Here is a 27,679-nt window from a genome sequence, read left to right as displayed (position 1 = left end):
TTATTGATCTCATCCTACTTTTGTTGAAGCTAGAAGAACTTTCCCCCAGAGAATTTTACAAGCATCAACTACTCAAAATGTTGTTTCTCTGTTTTATGTTATGTCATTTCTGATTAGCTGATAGTGTTTCATTTTGTACTCTCTCTCTCTCTCTCTCTCTCTCTGTACATATATGTAGTGCAGGTGCATGGCTTAGTTAGGATATTCAGCTCACAATTTTAAGATTGTGAGTTCAATTCCCAGTGTTGTGTTGTGCTCTTGAGCATGCCGTCCCAGTCCACTCAGGGGGCAAACATGAGTAGTATCCGTATTTCGAAGGGCCAGCCATATCGCATTCTGTATGTTGCTGAATCTCACTGAGAACTACATTAAGGGTATACGTGTCTATGGAATACTCAGCCACTTGCATGTTAATTTCATGAGCAAGCTGTTCTGTTGATTGGATCAAATGGAACCTCCGTAGTCATAACCAGTGGAGTGGCGGTTGGTTAAAGTTATCACATGTGCATGTGTGTTTGTGTGTGTACAAACACACACACACACACACTTGCACACTCTTCTAGTTAGCCCTTGTTTCATATGTTCTGAGTAAGATAAAGCTTTCCTTTCATAAGTCCCAAGTTATTTTGGTTGTTAAAAAGAAGTTGGGAATGTGTGTTATATATGATGTCTAGACATCAGGGGAATGTGTTCCGTGTATCACGGGCCACATAGGATAGGCAAAGAGAAATTTATTGGATCTATAAAGTCTTGACTTTCTACTTAGATAAAGAAATTACTAGGACAAGTTAACTGCTCTCTTTACTCTTTTTACATGTTTCAGTCATTTGACTGCGGCCATGCTGGAGCACCACCTTTAGTCGAGCAAATCGACCCCGGGACTTAGTCTTTGTAAGCCCAGTACTTATTCTATCGGTCTCTTTTGCCGAACCGCTAAGTGACGGGGACGTAAGCACACCAGCATCGGTTGTCAAGCAATGCTAAGGGGACAAACACATTCACATACATACATATATATATACATATATACGACAGGCTTCTTTCAGTTTCTGTCTACCAAATCCACTCACAAGGCATTGGTCGGCCTGGGGCTATAGTAGAAGACACTTGCCCAAGATGCCATGCAGTGGGACTGAACCCGGAACCATGTGGTTGGTTAGCAAGCTACTTACCACACAGCCACTCCTGCGCTTATGCAATGCTTTTGTGTATATTTTATTGAAACAGGAGGTTAATATTGACTGATACATAAATATAAATATATTAAAACAGTAAAACATATCCTAGGTTAAATAACCATGTAACCTGTAAAAAATTTGAGAAATTGTGTCTAATTTGTATATTTGAAATATGAATATTTAATTTAATTACCTGTTTAATTAAAAAATAAACTTTTTTTGTTCTAAAAGATACAGCTTGGCACTAGTAATCAGCTTACCTAGTTTGATTAGTATATAACATACAGAACTTGAGATATTTCACTAATGCATAATTTGCTGAACTTAAACTTTTTTCAGCCATCTTTACATTTGGGAATGAAATTTTTTATTGAAAGCCACATTTTTATGAGTCTGTTGTGCAAGTGTGCAATAACGTAAATATTGATTAATTTATAAACTAAAGCATGTGGAAAGTGTGATATGTCACGTCATTTAGTCAATTTAACCCTTTCGTTACTGTATTTATTTTGAGGTGCTCTGTGTTTCTTCCAATTATTTAAAATATAACAAAGAATTTAGTAAAATAACATCATTATCATTGAGCTAGTGTTAGGAACATAAATTGTGACTAAGGTTTGGTGGAAGATTTGAATTCAAAACTTATGAAAACAAGACATTTATACTAAAGAGCCACAGCCGGTTTCAGCCGGGTTGGTAACGAAAGGGTTAATACAAAGTTTTTAAGATACTATGGGGTGAGGTACAAGTTTAAAAATTACAAAAAAAAAATTTCTTCATGGTAGGTTTTACTTTATCTTGAAAGAACTGTAAATTTATGTAACTTCACATGCATGGGCTTTTCAGGGATCAATGTTACTCTTTTAGTCACTAAAATTTAATGACTCTCCAGGAATGAGCAATGTTAGTTTTTTTATAAAATGAAATATATATCGTAAAGTATACTAGCCATCTCAATATGGCTAACCACTAAGGGTGGGTGTTACTGTAGCTTTTAGTCCCAGGAGATCATCGTCTCCAGCTGGCTTTAGGCACACTTTCTGTTCCCTTATGGTATTTGCAAAGGGAGGTCATCCCTCTCTCGTAAACCTAAGTGATACGCACGGACTGCAGTTTCGAGGTATTTGCCTCTTGTCAACGTACGGCAATCACCGGTTTTCGATGAGGGGACCTGTTTGCAAATATCTATATAATGTTTTTCCCAGTAACTTCTGTCACTGATTTCGAAAAACTGTCTGCAAGCAATAATAAATCTCTGAACGAGATGTAAACAGTAACCGCTCGACAATGTAAAGTATACTAGCCATCTCAATATGGCTAACCACGTCTCGTTCAGAGATTTATTATTGCTTGAAATATATATCCAAATCTTAAAATGCAACCAGTTTTGCAAATGTCCTGTAAATTTGATTTTATGTTTTCTCTTTTTATTTCTATGCTTTGTAAGGAATTAAAATTATCATCAACACATCTTTATCATCATTATTGTTGGAAGCTTTGAATCAAATGGAAACTTTAGTTGTGGCTGGTGCCAGTGCCACCTGACTGGCTCCCATACTGGTGGCACGCAATAAGTACCATGCATGCGTGGCTCATTGCCAGTGCTGTCTGACTGGCTCCCCATGCCGGTGGCACATAAAAAAAGTACCATCTGAATGTGGTTGATGCCAGCCTCCCTGCCCTGACTGGCTCCTGTGCCAGTAGCACGTAAAAAGCACCATCTGAACGTGGCTGATGCCAATGTCACCTGACTGACTCCCATGCCGGTGGTATGTAAAAAGCACTCACTTACACTCTCGGAGTGGCTGGCATTAGGAAGGGCATCCAGCTGTAGAAACACTTCCAGATCAGGTTGGAGCCTACCGCGGCCTCCTGGCTTGCCAGTCCCCAGTCAAACTGTCCAACCCATGCCAGCATGGAAAACGGACGTTAAACGATGATGATAGTGATAACTTCATCTAGTGTAATAAGAGCAATTTGGCCTTATAAAGTAGGTTTCTCTGATACCTATAATTCTAGTATTAAGGACATGGAAAGTTGTGGCATATGTTTTTTCCAAGGATATAAGTCAACCCAAACGAGTCCATCTGGAAGTTGGGACAGAGCCATTGGTCTAGCTTGCTGAAAGTTTACCTCCACTATAAATAGACTATTGAACTACAATAACATGTTAATGTTGGTGACCGGTCATATGTAGCTCATTTGGCCGAAATGATCTGAAAGGATTTTTCTGTCCTTGCTTTTAATAACAGTTACATATTTAATGATATTCTTCAATTAGGTTAATGAAGAGTGGTATCGGTTACTTTCTACTTTCAGATTACTTTGGTCATATTCTAAGGTCATTTTAATTATACCCCTCGAAGGCATCTCTTTTGTCCCCTGATCTTCTATGTAGCTGTATTTTACTAGGTTACACTTGATGGCTCCTGTTCTTCTTCCTCATCACTGAAGTGACGAAGAGAAACAATGTGTGCAGTGGTGTAATCCATGGTTGTTTTTTGTTTTCCTAGTTATCATTTACAATAAATTAATAGCATATCAATCATCATCATCATCATTTAGCGTCCGCTTTCCATGCTAGCATGGGTTGGACAGTTCAACTGGGGTCTGTGAAGCCAGAAGGCTGCATCAGGCCCAGTCTGATCTGGCAGTGTTTCTACGGCTGGATGCCCTTCCTAACGCCAACCACTCCGGAGCTGGCAATGGCCACGAATGGATGGTGCTTTTACGTGCCACAGGCACGGAGGCCAGTCGGGGCGGCGCTGGCAACGGCCACGATCAGATGGTTTAATAATAATAGTAATAATAATTATAATAATAATAATAGTAATAATAATAATAATAATAATAATAATAGTAATAGTAATAATAGTAATAGTAATAATAATAATAAGACTAAGACAATACCTGTTGTCATAGGTGCCCTGGGAATGATAGCAAAAGGGGCTGATTGCTACCTAACTCAGATACCAGGAAACCCCAAAATGGCAGAAATTCAAAAGATAGTGCTCATGGGAACTGCTCATATCCTATGCAAAATACTTTCTTTGTAATCTCAAGTTTTAAAATAAACATAATTTTCGTATGTTTTTTTTTAGGCATTCACTAGTACAACACTAAATACGAAACCAAATATATGGCACCCTAGGCATAACACCAACACGAACTTCCAACTTGTTGTCTCTTGAGGTCTCTGAGTGAGACTTGGAGCCAGCTTGTGCAAATGTAAAGCAAAAGTCAAACATATAATAATGATAATGTTTCCTATGCATTGAATTTGAAGGATCTTCTTAACTATAGATAGTGATTAGATTTTAAAAGTTTGCTATGCATAAACATCGGATGTAAATTCATAAACTTGTATTCCTGATCTCTTACATTTATAGCATGTTGCTAATCAACTTACTTATACGTCAGGTATGAAATATAGGTATTACAGTGTGATAAAGGAGTTTCTTCACAACTGCTTAGCTTCAGATTTGATTCTACTGTATGGCACTTTGGGCAAATGTCTTATGCTATCGCCTCAGTTTGGCCAATATCATGTGAGTGGAAATTGGTAGATGGAAAGTGTGTGTGTGTGTTCCTGCCTCCATGTATATCTTTCACTTTTGCCTCAATGTACAATATTGGCAAGAAAACTGACAAAGATATTAAAAAAAACAAAAACTGTATTTTATGAATGCTGTCCCCTGCACCAAGGTTAGACAGTTGTCTCTTTTGCCATCAGAAATGTTAAATCTGATTAATCAATTGGAAACCAATGACCAGTGCTTCTTTTCAAGAATTATGGTATTAACTCTTTCGTTACCAACCCGGCTGAAACCAGCTCTGGCCCTTTAATATACATATCTTGTTTTCATAAGTTTTTAATTAAAATCTTCCACCAAATCTTATTCGCAATTTATGTTCCTAACACTAGCTTAAGGATAACAAAATTATTTTACTAAATTCTTTGTTATATTTTAAATAATTGAAAGAAACACAGAGCATCACAAAATAAATTCAGTAATAAAAGGGTTAAATAATAATAACAAAATACATACAAATGCTTCCATTTATTTATGTATTTGTTTGTTTATTTTATATACTCTTTACTCTTTTACTTGTTTCAGTCATTTTGACTGCGGCCATGCTGGAGCACCGCCTTTAGTCGAGCAAATCGACCCCGGGACTTATTCTTTGTAAGCCCAGTACTTATTCTATCGGTCTCTTTTGCCGAACCGCTAAGTGACGGGGACGTAAACACACCAGCATCGGTTGTCAAGCAATGCTAGGGGGACAAACACACACACACATATATATATATACACATATATACGACAGGCTTCTTTCTGTTTCCGTCTACCAAATCCACTCACAAGGCATTGGTCGGCCCGGGGCTATAGCAGAAGACACTTGCCCAAGATGCCACGCAGTGGGACTGAACCCGGAACCAAGTGGTTGGTTAGCAAGTTACTTACCACACAGCCACTCCTGCGCCCATCATACATTTTGTGAATAAAAGTATCATTGGTTATAGGCTTCCAGTGAGGTAGTCACTGGTTTATTACAATTCTAATGATAGGAATCAAAAGGGGCTGTTTTTACAAGTTGGGTGGAATAAATACAAGGTATTCTTGCTTGAATACCATAGTTCCACCAGTCTTTTCACTGCTGTGTAGATTTTTAGTTGATATTCACTGGTGGCAGAGAGTCATTTTGTAAATATTCTGTTCCAAATTTGATGCAACTTGTGTAGTATTTTAAATCAATGTTTTCTACGGTAGCAGGGTTGACCCAAGGGGGAGCTTGAGGGGCACATACTCCCCTCAAGAAAAGTGTACCCTTCTAAATAATGTTACATCCTTTTCTCCTGGAATTGTATTCCCTTCTGACCTTGTGCCCTCCATTCGAAAAATTCCTGGGTCTGCATCTGAAAAGGCTCAGTTGGATAAAAGCTTGAGGGAAATCTGGTAAACAGAAGCTGGTAGAAGATTGTGTGTGTGTGTGTCTGTCTATGTTGTAGAGCTGAAAAAGAGGTAATTTCTACTCTTCTCCTCTGGAAGCCATCTACTCGCAATCCCAGAGGGCGCACACTCTCCTACCCTGATGTAATCTCCAGGGATACAGGCATCCAGCAACAGGACCTCCGTAATGCCATGATGGACCGTGAAGTCTGGCGTAGCATGGTAAATTCCATTGTCTCGACCACGGTCGAACAATGATGATGATGATGATGATGTGTATATCACAGTTATATCTCTTGAAAATAATAAACCTTGATATTTTGTTATTCCGTGAAGAAATTATTAGGTTAAATACTGGTTATATATGTAGAAGCAGTGCTCCAATTATTGCTATTATTAAATGGTTGAAATCAGTAAAAAAATACACATGTGTATGTTCACATGCAAACGTGTGTGTACACTTAGATGCACTAAGTTTCTGCACAGTTTTTATCTATCAATTTTTTTCCGTGAGTCTTGGACCAATCCAATGCTATAATAAAAGACTCTTGCCTGTAATGCCGTGCAGTAATGATGAACCTGGAATCACATAATTATAAACCAGTATATCTTATAAGTGGTTTATTCTTCTTTCAGTTGAGTAAGTAATAATTTATAGGAAGTATACTCTCTTCAGTCATTTGACTGCGGCCATGCTGGAGCACCACCTTTAATCGAGCAACTCGACCCTGGGACTTATTCTTTTGTAAGCCCAGTACTTATTCTATCGGTCCCTTTTGCCGAACCGCTAAGTAACAGGGACATAAACACACCAGCATCGGTTGTCAAGCAATGCTAGGGGGACAAACACAGACACACAAACACACACACACACACACACACACAACACACACACACACACACACACACCACACACACACACACATACATATATATATATAATATATATATATATATATATATATATATATATATACGACGGGCTTCTTTCAGTTTCCGTCTACCAAATCCACTCACAAGGCTTTGGTCGGCCCGAGGCTATAGTAGAAGACACTTGCCCAAGGTGCCACGCAGTGGGACTGAACCCGGAACCATGTGGTTGGTAAACCAGCTACTTACCACACAACCACTCCTGCACCTATACAAATCTAGTTTTTTTTTTTTTTTGTTGGTAATTGCTTTTGAGTATATTCTACCATTCAGAAAATGGTTGCTATATCTGTAGTTCAGTTTACAATTAATTCATTAATCTAAAACTCTTATTGAAGTCAAAATAATATCAATTATCAAGATTGGTTTAGATTCCTATTCCTCTTTTTTTATCTGAAATAAAAAAAATATTTCTACAGAATTGTAAATTGATGTTCTTTGTTGAAAATTTCAGATAAAATTTTAATGAAGTTTCAGATAAAATTAATTATTACTTATGCTTACAGGTACTTGAAAATGTAGTTGAAACAGAAGAGAAACATGTTGGGGAGATGCGAACATTACTTCAGAAATATATTCGACCATTACGAAACAATAATGTGTAAGTTGATGAAGAATTTCTCCTAAGAGTGTTACATACGAAATGAATTTTGATTTTTTTTTTTTTTTTTTTTTTTTTTAAATTTGATTTTATTCTATTAAAAAAAACCAGGAGTAGATTCTTATATTGTATCACTGAAAAATTCCATGCGGAGAATGCATTTTTTTTAAAAGCTTATTCTCTTTTTTTCATATCGGTAGCTACTTTAAAATAGGGGTGATTTCTATATCACAGGAACTATTATTTGCACATTTACAGAAGCATTGAGCATATTTTAGCTTAAAACAATGGATTTATTCGCCAACACTACACCTGGTTTTCTCCCCTCCATTCACACACAAGCATGTATCTGACTCATACATTCTTCGCTTTCCAGGCATTTGTACATTACTGCATGTACTTTATACGCACTTTCTGACAAGTTGTGGTGCACCTGAGCACTCTCTTTTACTTGTTTCAGTCATTTGACTGCGGCCATGCTGGAGCACCGCCTTTAGTCGAGCAAATCGACCCCGGGACTTATTCTTTGTAAGCCCAGTACTTATTCTATCGGTCTCTTTTGCTGAACCGCTAAGTTACGGGGACATAAACACACCAGCATTGGTTGTCAAGCAATGCTAGGGGGACAAACACAGACACACAAACACACACATACATATATATATATATACATATATACGACAGGCTTCTTTCAGTTTCCGTCTACCAAATCCACTCACAAGGCATTGGTCGGCCCGAGGCTATAGTAGAAGACACTTGCCCAAGATGCCACGCAGTGGGACTGAACCCAGAACCATGTGTATACAATAATTTCATTATTATTCAGATGAAACGAAAAAGTTAAGCAAAAAGACATTGCCATCTTATACATACATACATACATACATTCATACATATATGCACACACATTTTCTTCGAGAGATTGGTCATTTGAGTTTTCCTTTAAAATCTGTAAAAAATGTATTTGTAGTACATTTTGTTTGATGTTGATAAGATTCACTTTAATTATGAAGATTAGCTGTGATTTACTTTAGTAATAAAGTAATAAACCCATAAGTATTATGACTAGTGTGTTTGAAACAATTACCTTGTTTATATGGAGGTTTGTTTGTCATATTTTTTCTTTGTTTCATTCATTTAACTGTTATTATTTAGCTTTTCATTATATATTCTCTTTATTTATATATTCTCTTTATTTATATAGTCTCTTTATCTTAAAAATTAATATATTAAAACAATCATTACCTTGAATTTTCATTTGCAATGAGATCTTTTTAATTCATAACATCATTTATAGTTGGAAATATTTTATTTGCATATTTGAATTAATTGAATTTTACAAAGCTTTTTAAATGAAAACCATTTCCTTGAAATACTAAACATTATGTATTAATTCGAACAGAAACCTTTAAAAATTATTTTTCCAAGAATTCTCATTATTTGACTATCTGAGAAAGTTATAAGTTTTTATTTATTTTTATGTGCATGCAATATGCATTGGTATATTTCTGAATAAATGCACTGATGTGTATGCTTTCCTGGTTAAGTTTCACTGAACTCTTCAGTAATATTTCATTTTATATTTTCTTGGAACAAACCCTAATCTTTTGCTTAATTAATTGTAGAATAACCATTGCTGTTATTGCTTAGCCAGCAGAAAGTGATGAGGATGGTGAGGAGGGAAAAGATGTTAATAGTTTTATTACATGTTACTTAACGCAGAGTTTACAATTGAATATAGTAATATTTACTACATTTTTACAAAGAAGGCTACCTTGTATTTATATTTATGCATTCAAAATGGTACTGAATGCAGCTTTGCTAAACCATCTAGCCTGGAAAAATAATTACTGAATATCCAGTTTCTTGTTACTCAACTCCATGTTGACTCTGATTAACAGATTGATAATCTAAAGTTCCCCAGCTGTGATCATCCTGTTTATGCATTAGACATAGTGTATGTTTGTCTACATTCACTCGTGTATCATTCTTCTTTTAAAGACAGCACAGTGTTGTGTGAAACTATTTGGCTCTCTTGCATGCCAAGTGACCCCACATAAACTTCCTTTTTGGTCTGTCCAGTGATGAAGTTAAATGTTTCTATAACTATTTAAGTTATAAATTGTCTAGTCTTTCCTTTTCTGAACATGAGTATTGTTGGTGTTAAGAAATTGCAGTAACAGTTCTATTTAGATATATCTATTGTAGAGAGGTGATTAATGGGATAATCCTCTCACCAATGTCTTAGGGAACCAAAACCTGTTTTTCTTAAGGATATATCATCTGTATGTTTTATGACTTAAATGTGTAATCCCTATTTTAACTCTTTAGCATTGAAATTGATCACATCCTGCCAAAACATTCTTCCTGTATTATGTTCAAACTGGCCAAATCTAACCTCTCACACCTACCCTACAATGTTAGTCTAGTCACACAATTGAAATCTCAAAGCTACAGGATAATAGAGGACAAATTCAAAATGATGTGGATAAATAAGTGTTACAATTGATCGAATAATCTGAATGTTAAATGGTTAAAATTGGTTGGGAGTACTGAGGCAGATTTGACTACTACATTCAGTAGTTGATTCTTGGTTGTTATTGTTTTTGACTCAGATCGTCTCTGAATGAACTGACTTATGATGGAAGGCGGTTGAGTATCTCTAGAACTGTATCTTTCTTTTTTCCAAGATGATGGAGCTTGATTCGAGTGGCAATAAGTTGCTACATATTGATTCCTCATGTAGAATACCTCTGTAGAATACCATGAACATGAAAGTTCATAAGACTATCACGAAAAAAGTAAACATGTGCAAGTAGAATTATCTTACCTTGTGACACTCCATATATACTTATAACCGGTTATAAACTAATAAACCTAGTAGTTCTATATAATTCACTCATTTCTTTTGAAACATGCTGCAAGAAACAAGGTGGCTATGGAAAGCATTTTTATTATTTATTTGTTTGTTTATTTGACTATTTTTTTTATTGATTATAATTATTTCTTTTTTCCTTTCAGATTAACTCAGGCAGAATTTAGTCAACTCACTGGTAATCTTGAAGAGATTTTTGCTTTTCAACAAAAATTTTTATCTTCTTTAGAAGAAGTTAATACGTAAGATATAATTTTTAGTCAGTTTTACTGTGGATCTTTTCGGTTTGAATGGCAGTTTTTTCTAGCGGTGTTATATGAAATTGTCACCCATAATTATGACCCTAGTATCGATCTATTGTTTTAGGGTTAGGGGTGGGGGGAAGGGTATCTTTTTTTTCTTCACAAATGTAAATAAACCTAATCTGTTTCTTAAACGAGGGACATATTCATACGGCACAGAATGTTTTTTTTTTACCTCAATGGACGTCAGTGATTGGTTGAAATTGCAGAAATTGAAGAAAAAAAACCGACAAATATCTTACGAACTATAGAATTTTCTCAATAAAGCCAAGAGAAAAAGATGTTTTATAAACACATTCTACCAGTATACGAAGTTTAAAATTTTTTTAGTTACCTAGAAATTATGTTAGAAACTGTCATCCAAACCGAAAAGATCCATATATGGTATTAATATGATCATGTTATATATTTCTATGAATCATCTGTGTGTGTGTGGATATGTATAAGCATGTGCATGGGTAGATGTTCTTTTGTGCATTGAATGCCAGCTGGTTTGTTGGCATTGAGAATGGTCAGCTGAAATACTTGAGTACTTGCATAAGGCTTTCCCAAGACTAGCACTATTTGTTTTTTTTTATTGTTTTTTTTTTTTACCCCCAATAACAGAAGGTGGGACCTGAATTAAGAGCTTATAGGGCTGCAACAGATACCAAAATGCACATAGGCTGACATACTAAAATTCTACCAACAAATCCAGGATGGAAATAATTGTCAGTAAAATCCTTTGCTATGCTCCTATAAGATATTAGTAAACTAAAATTGGCATTTTTAAAAAATACTTGAACATTACTGGTGCATTTCATATCTGTGGTTCTCTTCAATAACTAACTGTATCAGGCATACACATCCTATGTAACTTGAATGTAATTTGTGGAGGCTTATGGCTCAGTGGTTAGAGTGCTGGGCTCACAGTCATGAGGTAGTGAGTTTTATTGCTGGGCTGTGTGATGTGTTTTTGAGCAAGACACTTTATTTTGCATTGCTCCAGTTCACTCAGCTGTAGAAATGAGTTGCGATGTCACTAGTGCCAAGCTGTATCGGCCCCTTTGCCTTTCCCTTGTATAACACTGGTAGCATGGAGAGGGGAGGCTGGTGTGCATGAGCAATTGCTGGTCTTCCATAAACAATCTTGCCCAGACTTGTGCCTCAGAGGGTAACTTCCTAGGTGCAATCCCATGGCCCTTCATAATTGAAGGGAGTCTTTACCCTTTGAACTTGAATGATTATTTTTAACGAGTATCACTGCAATGTTAGGGTTTCTACAACTTAAAAATCATAAGTTTCTTGTAACTCTTGAATGAAACCAAGTCTACCTGATTATTCAACATGGTTAATTTGCATTAACCACAGGCACCTTTTCGATGTTAAAATTTGATATAGATTTTATTTTTGCCAAAGATTTTAGGCCTTAATATTTTTGATAAGGTTAAGGCAGCGAGCTGGTAGAATTGTTCACATGCTGGGCAAAATGCTTAGTCGTCTTCTGTCCATCTTTACGTTCTGAGTTCAAATTCCACTGTGGTCGATTTTGCCTTTCATGCTTTCAAAGTCAATAAAATTGAATACAAGGGCTCATGTAATCAACTTACCTCTCCACCAAAATTGCTGGCCTTATGCCAAAATTTGAAACCAGTATACCTGATAATGGTATCATGGCACCCCACCCATACACTTGATTTCAATCACATATACCTAGATTTAATCTGTTACCTGGTTTGATTCTACTGTCAAGCATCTTGGGTTGTCTTTAGCAGAGGTCACTATGCCAAGTCTCAGATTTGAGGGTACCTTTCTCCTTCCCTTCCACCAGTCTTGGCAACTGGCATCATGAGCACTGTTGTCCCACCTGACTAAATGATGTATAATAATAATAATGAAATTATTGTATACAGTGCTCAGGTGCACTACAGCTCGCCAAAAAGTGCGTATAAAGTATATGCAGTAATGTACAAATGTCTGGAAAGCGAACAATGCATGAGTCAGATACCTGCTTGTGTGTGTATGGAGAGGAGAAAATCAGGTGTAGTGTTGGCGAATCTCAGAAAGCAAGGAAATTTTGAAGGATGCAGTGCTCCGACAACTAACAACTGATGCCGGCAGTTTGTTCCATGCCTCAGCAACTCTCAGCGTGAAAAAATGTTTCCTAAAGTCATGGGAGCTGTGCTGTTTTCTGACTTTGTAAATATGCCCACGGGTATTAGATGGGTGGAGTATATATGTGTATGTATGTATATAAGGTACTTTTTGTTTTTAATTTTGAATTAATTTTAGTAAATGATTTGAATGCATGAATGAGCATTTGTGTCTCTTTACAATCGTCTTTAGCCAGAATTGTATTTTGGAAAGTATTTTCTGTGTCGTTATTCATTCATTTGATTCATGTACATATTTTCTGTCTTCTGATTTAGGCTTCCTTCTGTCCAACGACGTATGGGCGGAGTATTTATGGAACATGCTTCCACTCTAAAAGAACTTTACTTGGTTTACTGTTCTAATCACCCGTCTGCTGTTGCTATTTTACAAGCGAAGTGGTAAGAGAGAAATACTTTGTATACTTATTAATTTAGTTTTGGCTTCATATGCATTTACATGTTTACGTTTTAGAATGTCAACATGATTATCGTTTGTTGTTAGTAATTATACATGACATTTCAAATATAGTATTGCTGATAGGAACCGTATGACACTCACAGTCCCATTATTATTATTGCTACAAAACACGTGATGCATTATTACATTATTAGGACCCAGCAAATGGTGATCGACATGGCCACAAGCATGGCTGTTAAGAAGTTTGCTTTGCAGCCATTTGGTTTTGAGTTCAATACTCCTGCACTACATAAAACATTGGGCAAATGGCTAGTGTCGTAACCTGAAGCTGATCAATGCTTACAAGTTGAACTTACAAAATGGAAAAAAGTAAAAGTTTGTCTTTTCCTTTATGTTGTCTTTTGCTTCAGTAAGCATCCCTGTATCTGCAAATGAATTTAAAAGCTTCAGGGAGGTTCAGGCTGGGTAGATGTAGGTTTTTTTAAATGCTGAGGATCAGGGATTAGGGTTAATTTCTACAAAAATGATAAGTTTGAAAAAAGATACTAATCTCAAAATACATAATTTCTGTTGTATTTTAAATATTGAATTAAAAATAGAGAAAAAGAAAATTTGGTTAAAAAGGTAGCAAAAATGGGGGAAGAGAAAATTAAGATTTTGAAAAGTTGTTGTTTTTTCTTTACTTTTTAACCCCCTTTGGTAGTATATGTAAAGTTGTAAATTCTGTGAATGAAAATATAGGAGTCTGAAGAAAAAAAAAAAAAAATTGAGCGACTATTTAACACCTCCATCCATACATATGTATATGTGTGTACTTTCATTTAAGTAAATTGTCGAAAGATTTAAACGTTTGTGAGAAAACTGGTAAACCAGTGATTTCAATAATTAAAACAACAAAATTAAAACTTTGAAATTTTTTTTCTCCCTCAGTTGTTCTGTCATTCTCCATCAAAAAAGGCAGTGAACTGATAGAAATCGAAACATTTTGGTATCAAATGTGATATAAAATTTACATTTTTTAGATGCAAGCAATTGTTATCCTGATTTGGAGTGAAGTATCCTCTTAGACAACTTGTCTCAGAATGTTCATTCTCAAACAAAAATATTTTTGTTGAGCAGACTCTACTGATTATTTTGTAGACTGCTTAAAACTGGAGAAATTTATTTCAAGTTAAAAATAAGTTTTTTATTTTCATTTACTTTAAAGTTAAATGTTAATGCTCTTTCATCACCATGGTTTCCTTACTCCATTTTACTTCTGTTTGACAGGGAAGAACTTAACAAATTTATGGAATACCTTGGTGCTCCTGTTCCTGGTGCAATGACCTTAACTACAAATCTTTCTAAACCATTCACACGTCTTGATAAATATCCAAGCTTGCTTAGGGAATTGGAAACTCATATAGAGGTAACATATTTTTCTTTACTACTTTTATTGTCGTATATAACTGTAAACATTAGATTTACAGAATATTAGTTACATATATTAGATAATACATATTATCACTTTTATGTCCACTTTTCCATGTTCGCAAAAGTTGGATGGATCGTCACAACTCAAGTAATTTTTTTGTTAGTTATTGTCCTCCTAGATGGGTCAGGCATCACATCTCACTTGCATGTTCCACATATTTTAATTTGGGTTCTATGCTTCGGTACTCTTCTTATCACCAACCACTTTACAGAGTGTACCGGTACACTTCATCATGACACCATCACTTGATGAGTTGTCTTGTCCCCAGCAATACTAATGAATCTTCTCTATCTTGTTTCCATGTGATAACAAGCATCAGAAGGTTGTCTTGTCTGTGGAAAAAGTAAAAAGAGTCCCTTCTTTCCTGCATTTTCTTCATGCATTTGTCCTTTTTTCTCCCATGTAACTGTGTGAGGTGAGAGTGAGAGGATGATAGAAGTCTAAAAGAGAAGTCAGTTGGGCATGATTTGGTGGAAATTTGACTGAATTTCTAACAAACTGTGCAATTACATAGAGAAACAGATTAGTTGAAACTTATTACTGGTAGAATTTTAGTAGCTATAGTTTGAGAAGTATATAGAAAAGTGTGTGAATACTTTATCCATGCAATAGGTTGATGAATTATGTGCCGGATAAAATATTCTTCAGAATGAAATTTCTCGTGGCTGTGTGGTAAGTAACTTGGTCCCGGGTTCAGTCCCACTGCGTGGCACCTTGGGCAAGGGTCTTCTACTATAGCCTCGGGCCGACGAAAGCTTTGTGATTGGATTTGGTAGACGGAAACTGAAAGAAGCCCGTCGTATATATATATATATATGTATGTGCGTGTTTGTGTGTCTGCGTTTGTCCTCCCAACATCGCTTGACAACCGATGCTGGTGTGTTTACGTTCCCGTAACTTAGCAGTTCGGCAAAAGAGACCAATAGAATAAGTACTAGGCTTACAAAGAATAAGTCCCGGGGTCGATTTGCTCGACTAAAGGCAGTGCTCCAGCATGGCCACAGTCACATGACTGAAACAAGTATAAGAGTAAGAGTAAGAGCTTTACAAACAATGGTTTTAATCTGAAGTTTGTTATACATTAGTATACATACTGACACTACTGGGAAAGAAGTGAAATTTAGTTGAGTAGAATTTGATCTTCGGAATGCTGATTGAGAAGATAAGAATATTATCACTTCAGAACTCCCATAAAATTCCTAACATCATCCACGAATCTTTAAATATATAACAGTTATTGAATAGCTTAAGGTGATAAAAATTTTTGATTATCGACACAAATTCTATTTTTTGATTCTGCTCCTTACTAGCTGAGCTGTTAAGCCCAGAGGATGAAGTCTGTACCTATATCAGATATCTTTCAAAGATTCAAATTATTGACATTTGTTATACACTTGTTATACTAATTTGCCAAAACACTAATAAAAAGCAAATATAGAACAACTACGTATGTGAAAAAGAAAAAAATGATCAAGGGAATTAATTCAAGTATGGAAGAGTAATGCCCCTTACTTTTAAGCGCAATTTTATATTAATCTGGTGGGCTTCTCTATACTTTTGGAGAGTAAAAGTTTATCATTCTAAAACAAGAACGTTGTTGACAGTGACTCCGAAGTTTCGGCTAGCTAAGTCATTTCCGGACTATGATGCATTAAATTTAGCTGTATTTGTGTGCGTCATGATGAATCCTCGAAAGGCATAGAAGCACTGTATAAATAGTTTGGATCTTTTCGGTTTGAACGGCAGTTTTTTCTAGCGGTGTCATATGAAATTGTCACCCATAATTATGACCCTAGAATCGATCTATTGCATTTCAATCTGTTTTAGGGTTAGGGGTGGGGGAAGGGTATCTTTTTTTTTTCTTCAGAAATGTAAATAAACCCAATCTGTTTCTTAAACGAGGGACATATTCATATGGCACAGAATGTTTTCACCTCAATAGATGTCATTGATTGGTTGAAATTGCAGAAATTGAAGTAAAAAAACAACAAATATCTTACAAACTATAGAATTTTCTCAATGAAGCCAAGAGAAAAAGATGTTTTATAAACACATTCTACCAGTATATGAAGTTAAAAAAGTGTTTAGTTACGTGGAAATTATTTTAAAAAACTGCTGTTCAAACCGAAAAGATCTAATAGTTTTTATCCAAATTTTTAACTACCTTGTTTTTCTTCTCTATATAAAACCTGTACATCCCTTCAGACAATTTTCATATATGTAGCTGTGTGGTAAGAAATTTGCTTTCCAAATACATGGTTTGAAATCCAGTCCCACTGCAAGACACTTAGGTCATGTCTTTTGCTATAGCTGCAGGCTGACAAAGAAACCTATTGAGTGGATTTGGTAGACAGAAACTGGGAGAAACCGGTCATAGATGTGTGCGTATGTGTTTGACCCCCACTGCTTGACAACTGGTGTTGGTGTATTTATGTCCCTGTAACATGACAGTTTGGTAAAAGATATGGATAGAATAAGTACCAAGCTTTAAAAGAATAAGCTCTGGAGTCGTAATTCAACAAAAAATTATTCAAGTGAGTGCCCCAGTATAGCTGCAATTATATCATAACCATCTGTGTTTGTGCATGTATATATATATATACATACATACATATAGTGCATTTTTTGTTTTTTAACTCGTGTCATCATCATCATCATCATCATCATTTAATGTCTGTTGTCCATGCTGGCATGGGTTGGATGGTTTAACTAGGACTGGCAAGCTGGAAGGCTGTACCAGACTCTAGTCTGCTTTGTTCAAGAACATAACACATCGCCTGGTCCAGGAATCTACAATCTTACGATCATGATGTTGACACCCTAACCACTAAGCCACGCACCTCCACATACACACACGCATATATATGTAAAAAATGTTTATGTATATATATATAATATATATATATATATATATATATATATACGTATTTAGACATGTATGCATGCATATATATGAGTTGATATATCTTTAATATATAAGATGGAAGACGTGTGTATGTAATGGGGCTTCTAGGCTTAGAAAGGTTCAATAAAACCTCCATTTCTGTTGTAGGGTGACTATTGTGGGTAAGGGAGGTAACTCTTTACAAAGTAACATTCAGAAAATGATTGTATCCCTCACCACACTATTTTGGTTGGCAATTGGTGTGTCGTGCCCCACAAGAAGATGCTCTGGAAAACATTTCATGCACACATCAACGAAGAATTCTGTAATTCTGTAAAATCCATACATTACGTATGCAAGTACATTACCAAAGGATCGGACAGAGCCGTTTTTCTGATACAAGTCTGCCACTTAAATTGTCTATTTTGCCCTATTCATAAAGGATACACTCTGGTTTCTCTTAGATTTGATAAACTAGTCTATAAATTAAAACTGTCCCCCCCACTAGTAAATCTAAATAACAGAAATAATCAGTGATAAGCAGTGTCTTGTTTGAAAAATTCTCAGTTACAACTGTGATGTTGTTGATAAAACATGTTCTTTGTCTATCTACTTATCCTCTTTGTGATTTTGGATAAAAAAATTATACAAATGAGTCCTTTGAATTTAACTAAATTCTATATGCAGCTGAAGATTGCTCTACATTTTAAATTGATGTAATATTTGCATTGTTCAATTAAATGGAGACGCATGAAATGTTCGTACTGCATTACCTCTGCATATCCTTGTTGCTTATTTTGATTATAATCACTTTATTTTAAATTATATAGATAATACCATAGTAAATTCTGGTGCCTTCAACTTAAGTACCATATTCATCTGAATCTCTATATATGTGTATATATATATATGTATATATATATATATTTAGATGTGTGTGTATATATATATATATATATATATATATATATATATATATATATATATATATATTTAGATGTGTGTGTGTGTGTATATATATATATATTTAGGTGTGTGTGTGTGTGTGTGTGTGTGTATATATATATATATAAAAAAGGAAATGAAGAAAATGCTGACAAATAATTGAAGTAATTTAAGTAATTTAATTAGGTGAAAGTTCTTTTTACCGGTTGCGCATTTGTTATGCTTATCAAAATATGAAAGAGAGATTAGAGTCTGTCTCTTATATGTGAGACAGACTCTAATCTCATATAAGAGACAGACTCTAATCTCACATATAAGAGACAGACTCTAATCTCTCTTTCATATTTTGATAAGCATAACAAATGCGCAACCGGTAAAAAGAACTTTCACCTAATTAAATTACTTAAATTACTTCAATTATTTGTCAGCATTTTCTTCATTTCCTTTTTTATATATCACCACTCGTGTTCGACATCTCCTTTTTTTTAAATATATATATATATATATACATATATATATATATATTTAGATATGTATGTGTGTATATATATATTTAGATATGTATGTGTGTATATATATATTTAGATATGTGTATGTGTATATATATATATGTATGTATGTGTGTATATAAATATATATTTAGATATGTGTGTGTATATATATATATTTAGATATGTGTGTGTATATATATATATATATATATATATATATATTTAGATGTGTGTGTGTATATATATATTTAGATATGTGTGTGTGTATATATATATTTAGATATGTGTGTGTGTATATATATATTTAGATATGTGTGTGTGTATATATATATATTTAGATATGTGTGTGTGTATATATATATATTTAGATATGTTTATGTATATATATATATATATATATATATATATATTTAGATGTGTGTGTGTGTGTATATGTGTATATGTATATATATATTTAGATGTGTGTGTGTGTATATGTGTATATATATATATATATATATATATATATTTACATATGTGTGTGTGTATATGTGTGTATATATATATATATATATATATATATTTAGATATGTGTGTGTATTTTCTTTGCTGTCCATTTACCTCAAACTCTTCAAAACATGCTCCTCATCCCTCCTCATCCTTCGCTCATACCACTGATTCCTCAATCCTCCTCTTATCAAAGAGCCTCACACCACACATTTCTCTCACCATTGCTCTCTCAGTCCTTCTCAAAGTTGCCATCTCTCTCTCTCTCTCTCTCTCACTCTCAAACACCATGTCTCACTCCCATACAGCATTGCAGCTCTCACACAACTCCTGTAGACTTTTCCTTTCGTCTTCAATGAGAACCTTTTCCCCTATAACAACGCTCCACATTTCCTGAACTTCACCCAACCAAGTCTCACTCTTGCTGTCACAGCTGCTTCACACCCACCACTTACATCCACCCTATCTCCCAAATAACAAAACCCTCTCACCATCTCCACCTCATCACATAGTATTCCCACTGATTTCGCCAGACCTCCACCTCCTTTCTCACATCTACAAACAAACTCTCTCACCAGTCTTGGGATCACCTTCTTCATTTTCGTACATCTACCATGAATCCATTTCTCACATCTCGTACACAGCACTGCATTTGCCATTACCCTCCTCCAACACACACCACATGGATCCACCTTACTCACTAACACTTCTCCTCCCACCCCACTCACCATCACCTTTGTCTTCCCGAGGTTTACCTTCAAGCCCTTGCTTTCAAATGCCTTCTTCCATTTCCAGAACTTATCCCTCAATCCCTACATTGTCTCACTCCTCAGAACAATATCATCTGCATACAGTATCTCCATTATCAGTCCCTCTCTTGCACTTTCTGTCTCCACATCAACCACTATTGCAAACAACAATGGTGACAACACAGATCCCTGATGCACATCAACTTCACCTCCGACAGCCCTCATCCAATTCTCACTCTTTTCTTCAGCCCCTCAAAGAAACTCATCACTGTTCTCACTATTACCTCTTCTACACCTATCTTCTTCAATGTGCACTCAGTCACCTTCCTTGGAACCTTATCAAATAAATTCTCCAGATCAACGAGGCACTCCTTCCCCTTATCTCTGTATTTCTCCTGCAATCTCCTTACAATGAACACTGCATCTATTGTCCCCCTTCCTGGCATAAAACCAAATTGCATCTCATCCACATCCACCCCTTTCCGAATTCTCCTCTCCAATATCCTTTCCCCTATCTTCATTGCATGCTCCAATAATTTCACTCCTCTTTACGCCCTGCAACTCATTGCATCCCCCTTCCCCTTGAAGATCGGTACCACCACACTTAGTGCCTAGTTGTCCGGTATTCCTCTTCATCCAGCACATCTTGGCAGAGCTCCAGCATCACAACAATCCCTATCTCTCCACTTGCGGTTATCATTTCCACACTTCTCATGGACCAGCTGCCTTTCCTGTTTTCATTTCCTTCATTGCTGCTGCTACTTCTTCCCAGTTAACCCTCTCCACTTGCCCCTTCACCACAGCAACTTCCACCCTTTAATCCCATTCATTTTCCTCATTCATAATTCCCTCCATATGCCCCTTTCAAACTCTTCCCATCCTTCTCAGTAAAATTCAGGCTTCTACCACTCCCCTCATGTATCTTCATCCCTCAACATCTCTTCCATCATTTTTCATTGATTTAATAAACTTAAATACTCTATCTGGGTTCTCGCAACCACCCTCTTTGCATGATTCTTCATGTTGTTATACCTGGTTTTCATTTGCTCAGTCCTATTATTACATAAAGCTTTGTGCGCCTCCTTCTTCCTTCCTTGCTATCCCATCCCTCACCTCCTTGTTCCACCACCATGTATCTCCTTGATTTCTCCTACCCTCATCCTTCAACATATTTTTAGTACCCCTTCTTTAAAAGACTTCCACAAATCAGTTGCATCAATGCTTACCCACTCCCCAACTCTCTCCTCAAACTTTGCTCTTGTTTCTTCTTCCCTCAGTTTCCACACCTTTCTCCCCTCAACCGTTCCCTTTCTCACAAGCTTTTTAACTTCCCTCTTATCCAAGTCAGCAACCACCAACCTGTGCTGCAATTCCCTTGGTATTGTCTTCACATCTCTCAGATATTTTCTGTTTTTCCTGCCAACCAACATGAAATCAATCTCTGTCTCATTCCTTCCTCTACTGAAAGTCACCTTCCTTTCCTGTGTTTTCCTAAACCATGTATTTGCCATACACAACTCGTCATCACAAAACTCCAACAGCATCCTTCCTTCCAAATTTCTCTCCCCAATTCCATTTCCCCCCATACACAACCTCAAAGCCCTGGATCCATCTCCCAACATGACCATTAAAATCACCCATGCCCAAAACCAATTCATCTATCTTTTGTAAGTCCTATTCATTCGCCATTTCATCATGATCTGCTCTTTCTCTGTGGTCCCTCTTTCACTTTGCAAACCATACCCACAAATCACCCTCACCACTTCTTCCTCAAATGCTAACACTACTGTCATCACTTTGTCACTCATTCTCCTGACCATCACCACCTTCTCATAGATTTCTTCCCTCACCGAAATTCCTACACCTCCAGTCTCCCTGCTGTTTCCTGACCACCACAACTTGTACCTTCTTCTCTTACACCCTGGCCCCTCCACTTAACCTCCTGCACACAGCACACATCCACCCTCCTACTCTTCAATTCTTCACATACCTCAGTTTCCCTTCCACACAGACTGCCCACATTCCAACTTCCCAACCTCAACCCAAGCTTATTAGGCAAGTCATACTTGCGCAACCCAGGATGAGGGTTTGCACCTTCCCTTTTTAGGTAGGCAGGTGCAGCCTACCCCAACCGTTGGGTTGGCTGGTGCCCATTCTCCTTTGCTATTATCATGAGACTTTTTCGTAGCTGGATTTTCTACAGGGAGCATGCCCTTGCTTACCCCCGCTCTGTTTCTAGACATGAGTGGTCCCTAGACCAAGGCCTCTACCGTGATTTTTGAGAAATGAGGTGGAAAACTAGCTCAGCATCAAAGAGGGCTTTTAAACTATCTGTTATGTCGATTATACATTGATGTAAGAATAAGTTGTTTTATAAAGCTCGAAACATGTGTACCGCGACATCCTTTGTGTCCTGTTTTTCATTTTATTTCATTTGATACATATATCCTCTCACCTCTGCTACTAGCTGGCATATACAGGTGCTTACATTTATCAAGTATATATATATATATATATATATACACACACACACACACACACACACTTAGCTATTTATATACATACATATATGTGTGTGTGTGTGTGTTTACTATATTTGAATTAATGTGCTCATATTTATCATATTGTAACCATATATTTTTAGAACAGTTTTAAATGATCATTTTATTTAGAGTAATTGTGTCATTGGTAAAAGTGTGTAACTTGCACTTCTCAATTTGAGGACTGCAAAATCTCATACTGTTCTGACATTATTATAGAATTCAAATATTATCCCTTGCAAATAATTACCAGTATTATAGAAATGGGATATTGTATAATATTAAGAATATTTAAAGGATTGAATTCAAGAATTTACTTCAGGATATATTTTCATTTCCATTTTCCTATCTGAATAAGGTTAGCTAATGTAAATATATTTGTAGACAATAGAGTGAGGAGAAAGCATTCCATTAGCATAATTATTCTTTCAAGTCAAAAGAGGCAAAGGAAGCAATTCTGAAATTTAAACGATCAAGATTAATTAAAAATTGAATTGGGACATGCGATGAGGTGTGCATCTTATCTTTGGCAAGTATGGTGATAACTCTAGATATATTCCAGCCTTATTGGTCCTCCTCTGTGGTGTATATTCTCACCAGCAGTTATCAGATCCTAACAAAACTAAAGCATCTCTGGTGTTGTCACTGTACTTCTCAAAGATCAGACTTGTTCTCCACTGCTTGTCTTCATGTAATTTTTAATTAATTTTGATTAATTTAAATTTCGAATTTGTTTTCATTGCCTTTCATTACAAGAACTAATCAGTAAGTTTTATAGCTTTTTGTTTCTTTATTTGCATTTAACTGTAATTAACATTTTTTTTTTTCGCACCCACTTAACTATTTTACCAGTAGATGGTGTACCTGAGTATCTCCCTCCCTATCATTTCTCCTATGCTTTTCTATACATTCAGAAGTATGAATTTCATGGTGTTATGCTTAGAACCACTTATTGTGTATATAAATTGGATCTGGAATTTATTTACAGTTGGTACTGGTATTCATGTATGTCTACTTAGTTATCTAACTACCCATGTATTACATTTTAAAAACTTTAACCATACAGCAACAGCTTTCAGAATTTTGTGTAAATTGAAAGATCTAGCTTTGACATAAATGAGATATTTTAAATTCCTATTGTATTACTTTTCAAATCATTTTACTTTTATTTGATGTTTATTTAACATTGCTGTTGGAAGCTGCTTATTGTTATCCTTTGTAAAGGAACCTTTTTGATAACTATAATTAGCTGATAACATTAAGGAAATACAAAGGTTTGCACCTACTAGTTTTGATAGCAATCATTAACCCTTTAGTGTCTAAACCGGCCATATCCGGCCTAAATATTCTACATGTCTTATGTTCAAATAAACAATCATTGAAACCTCAAAGCTGTAAGATAATGCATGATTAATTAAAAACAATTTGAGTGAAAAATTATTACATTTAACAGAATAATCTGAACACTAAAGGTGGCAAGCTGGCAGGAACGTCAGCATGCCGGGCGAAATGCTTAGCGATATTTTGTCTGTCTTTACGTTCTGAGTTCAAATTCCGCCGAGGTCGACTTTGCCTTTCATCCTTCGGGGTCGATAAATTAAATACCAGCTGCGTACTGGGGTCAGTCTAATTGACTGGCCCCTTACCCAACATTTCGGGCCTTGTCTCTAGAGAAGAAAAGAATCTGAACACTAAAGGGTTAAATAACATTATCTTATAGTCATTAGCATCTTTCAATGCATTACATCAATTTATATAAATGTTTGGTATTTATTTGAATTATATGTTCAAGCATTTTATTGTGAATGCTAATTTCTTAAATGTAAAATTTAAACCAAAACTGTTGAACTTAAGAGAACAATATAAACGCCTAAAACAAAGTTAGAACCTCTGAGCTCTCAGTTAACAGACCTGTAGTTTATTCATGTAACTCAGTGATTCTCAACTGGGGTCCACATGACATTTAATAGAAGCTGTAGTGGTAGTCCACATAAGATTTTGTTTAAATTTATGTGCAATAAATTTAAGCTATTTTAACAATTTTTCAAAGCAGTTTCTAATAATATTTAATTATAAAAATATAATAGGATTCTTTTAATCATTGAATGGCTGTGAGGGTCCATCTCTGTTGGCAAGAATGGTTTAACTGATTTAATTGATATGCTAATTATCTTTTGTTTAAAAACAAATTAAAAAAATAAAAATAAAATAAAAAAACTACTACCTTGGGTGTTATAAATGAAATGAAGCATTCTGAATTCTAATTTTGTTACAAATTTCAGGTCACTTAATTTCCATGGCAAACTCAAATCATATCTTTTTTTGTTTTCTTTTTATAGGAATGTCATGTTGACCGAGGTGACACTCAGCGAGCTATTGCAGTTTATAGAGATATATCAGTAAGTTCTACTCAATCTCTTTTTCAGGCTATTTTATAACATTTCTTCAAAAATCTGTTCTTGTGATTTTATCATTACCATCGTTATACGTTTTGGTTGAATTGGTCTTTCCCAGCTCTGTATCTTTTCACATGTGGTCCTTTGTCATCTGTTTTGTGAGTTTCGGTATCCTGAGATTAGCTTTCGCTGCTTCTCATGTCTTTTTCTTCTTGGAGTTTCTTTCACCTGGATCATTTGGTCACTTGGCATTTCTTTATCCCAACTGTCATCATTACTTAACATCTCTTTTTCCTTGCCAGAAAAAGGTGGGATTGTTTGACAAGAATATCTGCTTTTGCAAGGATTCCACAGCTGAATGCAAAACATTTTCTAATGGCAACCACTTTACAGAGTGTACTAAATAGTGTTTTTGCGCCACCAACAGTAGTGTGGTCACCGGCTACTTGCAAGACACGGTCACTCACAACCATACCAATGTAGTCTTTCCTCTTCATTTCCTTTCCCAGCTCATTAGTTCTCAGTAGAGCATGTTTACTTCATGTTTTCCTGAGGTAGATAATCCTTGAGATACAGGGAAATAAGTTTATGTTGGCAAGACACTAGATTTGAACCTGGTATATCTCAAATTTGTGTGTCCTGTGTATAATGATTTTTAGAGTCCTTGTTTTGACTAGTTTTCCATTGAGTCATTGAAACATTACTGAAGACTCTGTCTTGGTGTAGTGTTCATAAATAAATGTCAGCCTACCTTGAGGCGTTTTGGCTCACTGTGGCTTCTTTGACCTTCCCAACTACTAAGCTATCACTTTCACTTCTGAAACCTTAAAGGTGAGAGAGACAATCATAAGCAACCATTAGAGATGAAGCTCTGTTGTAAACATGGCTTGCCATCATCATCCAGTGTTTTAAACCCAGGTTTTGTCCCCATTAACGTGGGTGGCCAGATCTACCTTTCGGTTGGCTGGTGCCCTTTCTCCTTTGCTATCACACGACTTTTCTGGAACTGGATTTTCTATGGGGATCATGCCCTTGCTTACCTCTAACCTCAGTTTCTAGACATGGGTGGTCCCAAGACCAAAGCCTCTACCATGATTTTTAAGAAATGTGGTGGAAAACTAGCTCAGGAAGGCAGGGATGCTACTCCCTGATACCCCTTTCGAAGTCCCCCTACCATGGGTTTATCATTTCTTTGCACTTCTTCCCTGTTATATATAACAAGTAAAAAGGAGAAAATACAGAAAAGTATAATGTTTGTATTTAAGATTGTTTGCTTTTGATTTTATCACCATATTGTTTTTTTACCATCAACTTTTCCTGCTGACATAGATCACATGGTATTTGTTGACAGATTTTTTTACAGCCAAATGCCCTTCCTGTTACCAAGATATATTGACTTGCTTTACCAAAGCTAGTTAATATATCTTCCCGGCTGCATATGTTTTCACAGAAAATTGGAAACCCAAAGCTCAACTTTGTCATAAACTGACACTAATTTACAATGATTGTGATGTTAAGACAAGGTGACACACACACAAGCTTATACACATACATATTTACTTATATCTGACAGTTTCCGTTCGGTTTCTGTCTTCCAAATTCACTCACAAGATGTTCTTTGACTTAGAGTTACTTGTCCAAGACATGTCTTTTACTTGTTTCAGTCATTTGACTGCGGCCATGCTGGAGCACCACCTTTAGTCGAGCAAATCGGCCCCGAGTCTTATTCTTTGTAAGCCCAGTACTTATTCTATCGGTCTCTTTTGCCGAACCGCTAAGTGATGGGGACGTAAACACACCAGCATCGGTTGTCAAGCAATGCTAGGGGGACAAACACAGACACACAAACACATACACACACATATATATATATACACATATATACGACAGGCTTCTTTCAGTTTCCGTCTACCAAATCCACTCACAAGGCTTCGGTCGGCCCGGGGCTATAGCAGAAGACACTTGCCCAAGATGCCACGCAGTGGGACTGAACCCGGAACCATGTGGTTGGTTAGCAAGCTACTTACCACACAGCCACTCCTGCGCCTATTGATGTTTGGTGTAGTTTCAATATTTTTCTCACATTAAACACATTTTGTAGAAAGATGATGCCTAAGTAAAACACGCATGGTCCTTTGGTGGAATGTAAGCTACAAAAAAAGAAAATATGCAATCTAAATTTTTACATCCACCTCAATCAAGCGAAACTGTATGTGTGTAAGAAATGACATTTTCTAACAAATTAAAATGAATTATCATTTATGTAACTCTTTCTTTATATCACTGTGGATAAATGCCAGCAATGACCTCAGGCTCTCCAATATTT

The 27,679-nt window shown here is 35.9% G+C and overlaps 1 protein-coding gene across 21 annotated transcripts in view; it reads left to right on the top strand.

The window, feature by feature from the left end:
- LOC115209071 (rho guanine nucleotide exchange factor 7) overlaps positions 1 to 27,679 on the top strand; it is a 339,379-nt gene that overhangs the window by 106,094 nt on the left and 205,606 nt on the right. For all 21 annotated transcript variants that reach the window (XR_004998406.1, XR_004998405.1, XM_029777152.2 and 18 more), the window contains exons 5-9: positions 7,567 to 7,661; positions 10,683 to 10,778; positions 13,247 to 13,369; positions 14,658 to 14,796; positions 25,297 to 25,356. Coding sequence is in view for 19 of the 21 variants with exons in the window: in XM_029777152.2 (XP_029633012.2) it covers positions 7,567 to 7,661; positions 10,683 to 10,778; positions 13,247 to 13,369; positions 14,658 to 14,796; positions 25,297 to 25,356 (513 nt within the window). In the remaining 2 variants the exon portion in view is untranslated. The remainder of the gene's footprint in view (positions 1 to 7,566; positions 7,662 to 10,682; positions 10,779 to 13,246; positions 13,370 to 14,657; positions 14,797 to 25,296; positions 25,357 to 27,679) is intronic.

The sequence above is a fragment of the Octopus sinensis genome, linkage group LG3 (genome assembly GCF_006345805.1).
Source record: "Octopus sinensis linkage group LG3, ASM634580v1, whole genome shotgun sequence".
Taxonomy (NCBI): domain Eukaryota; kingdom Metazoa; phylum Mollusca; class Cephalopoda; order Octopoda; family Octopodidae; genus Octopus; species Octopus sinensis.
This window is presented reverse-complemented; position numbering and strand designations above follow the sequence as displayed.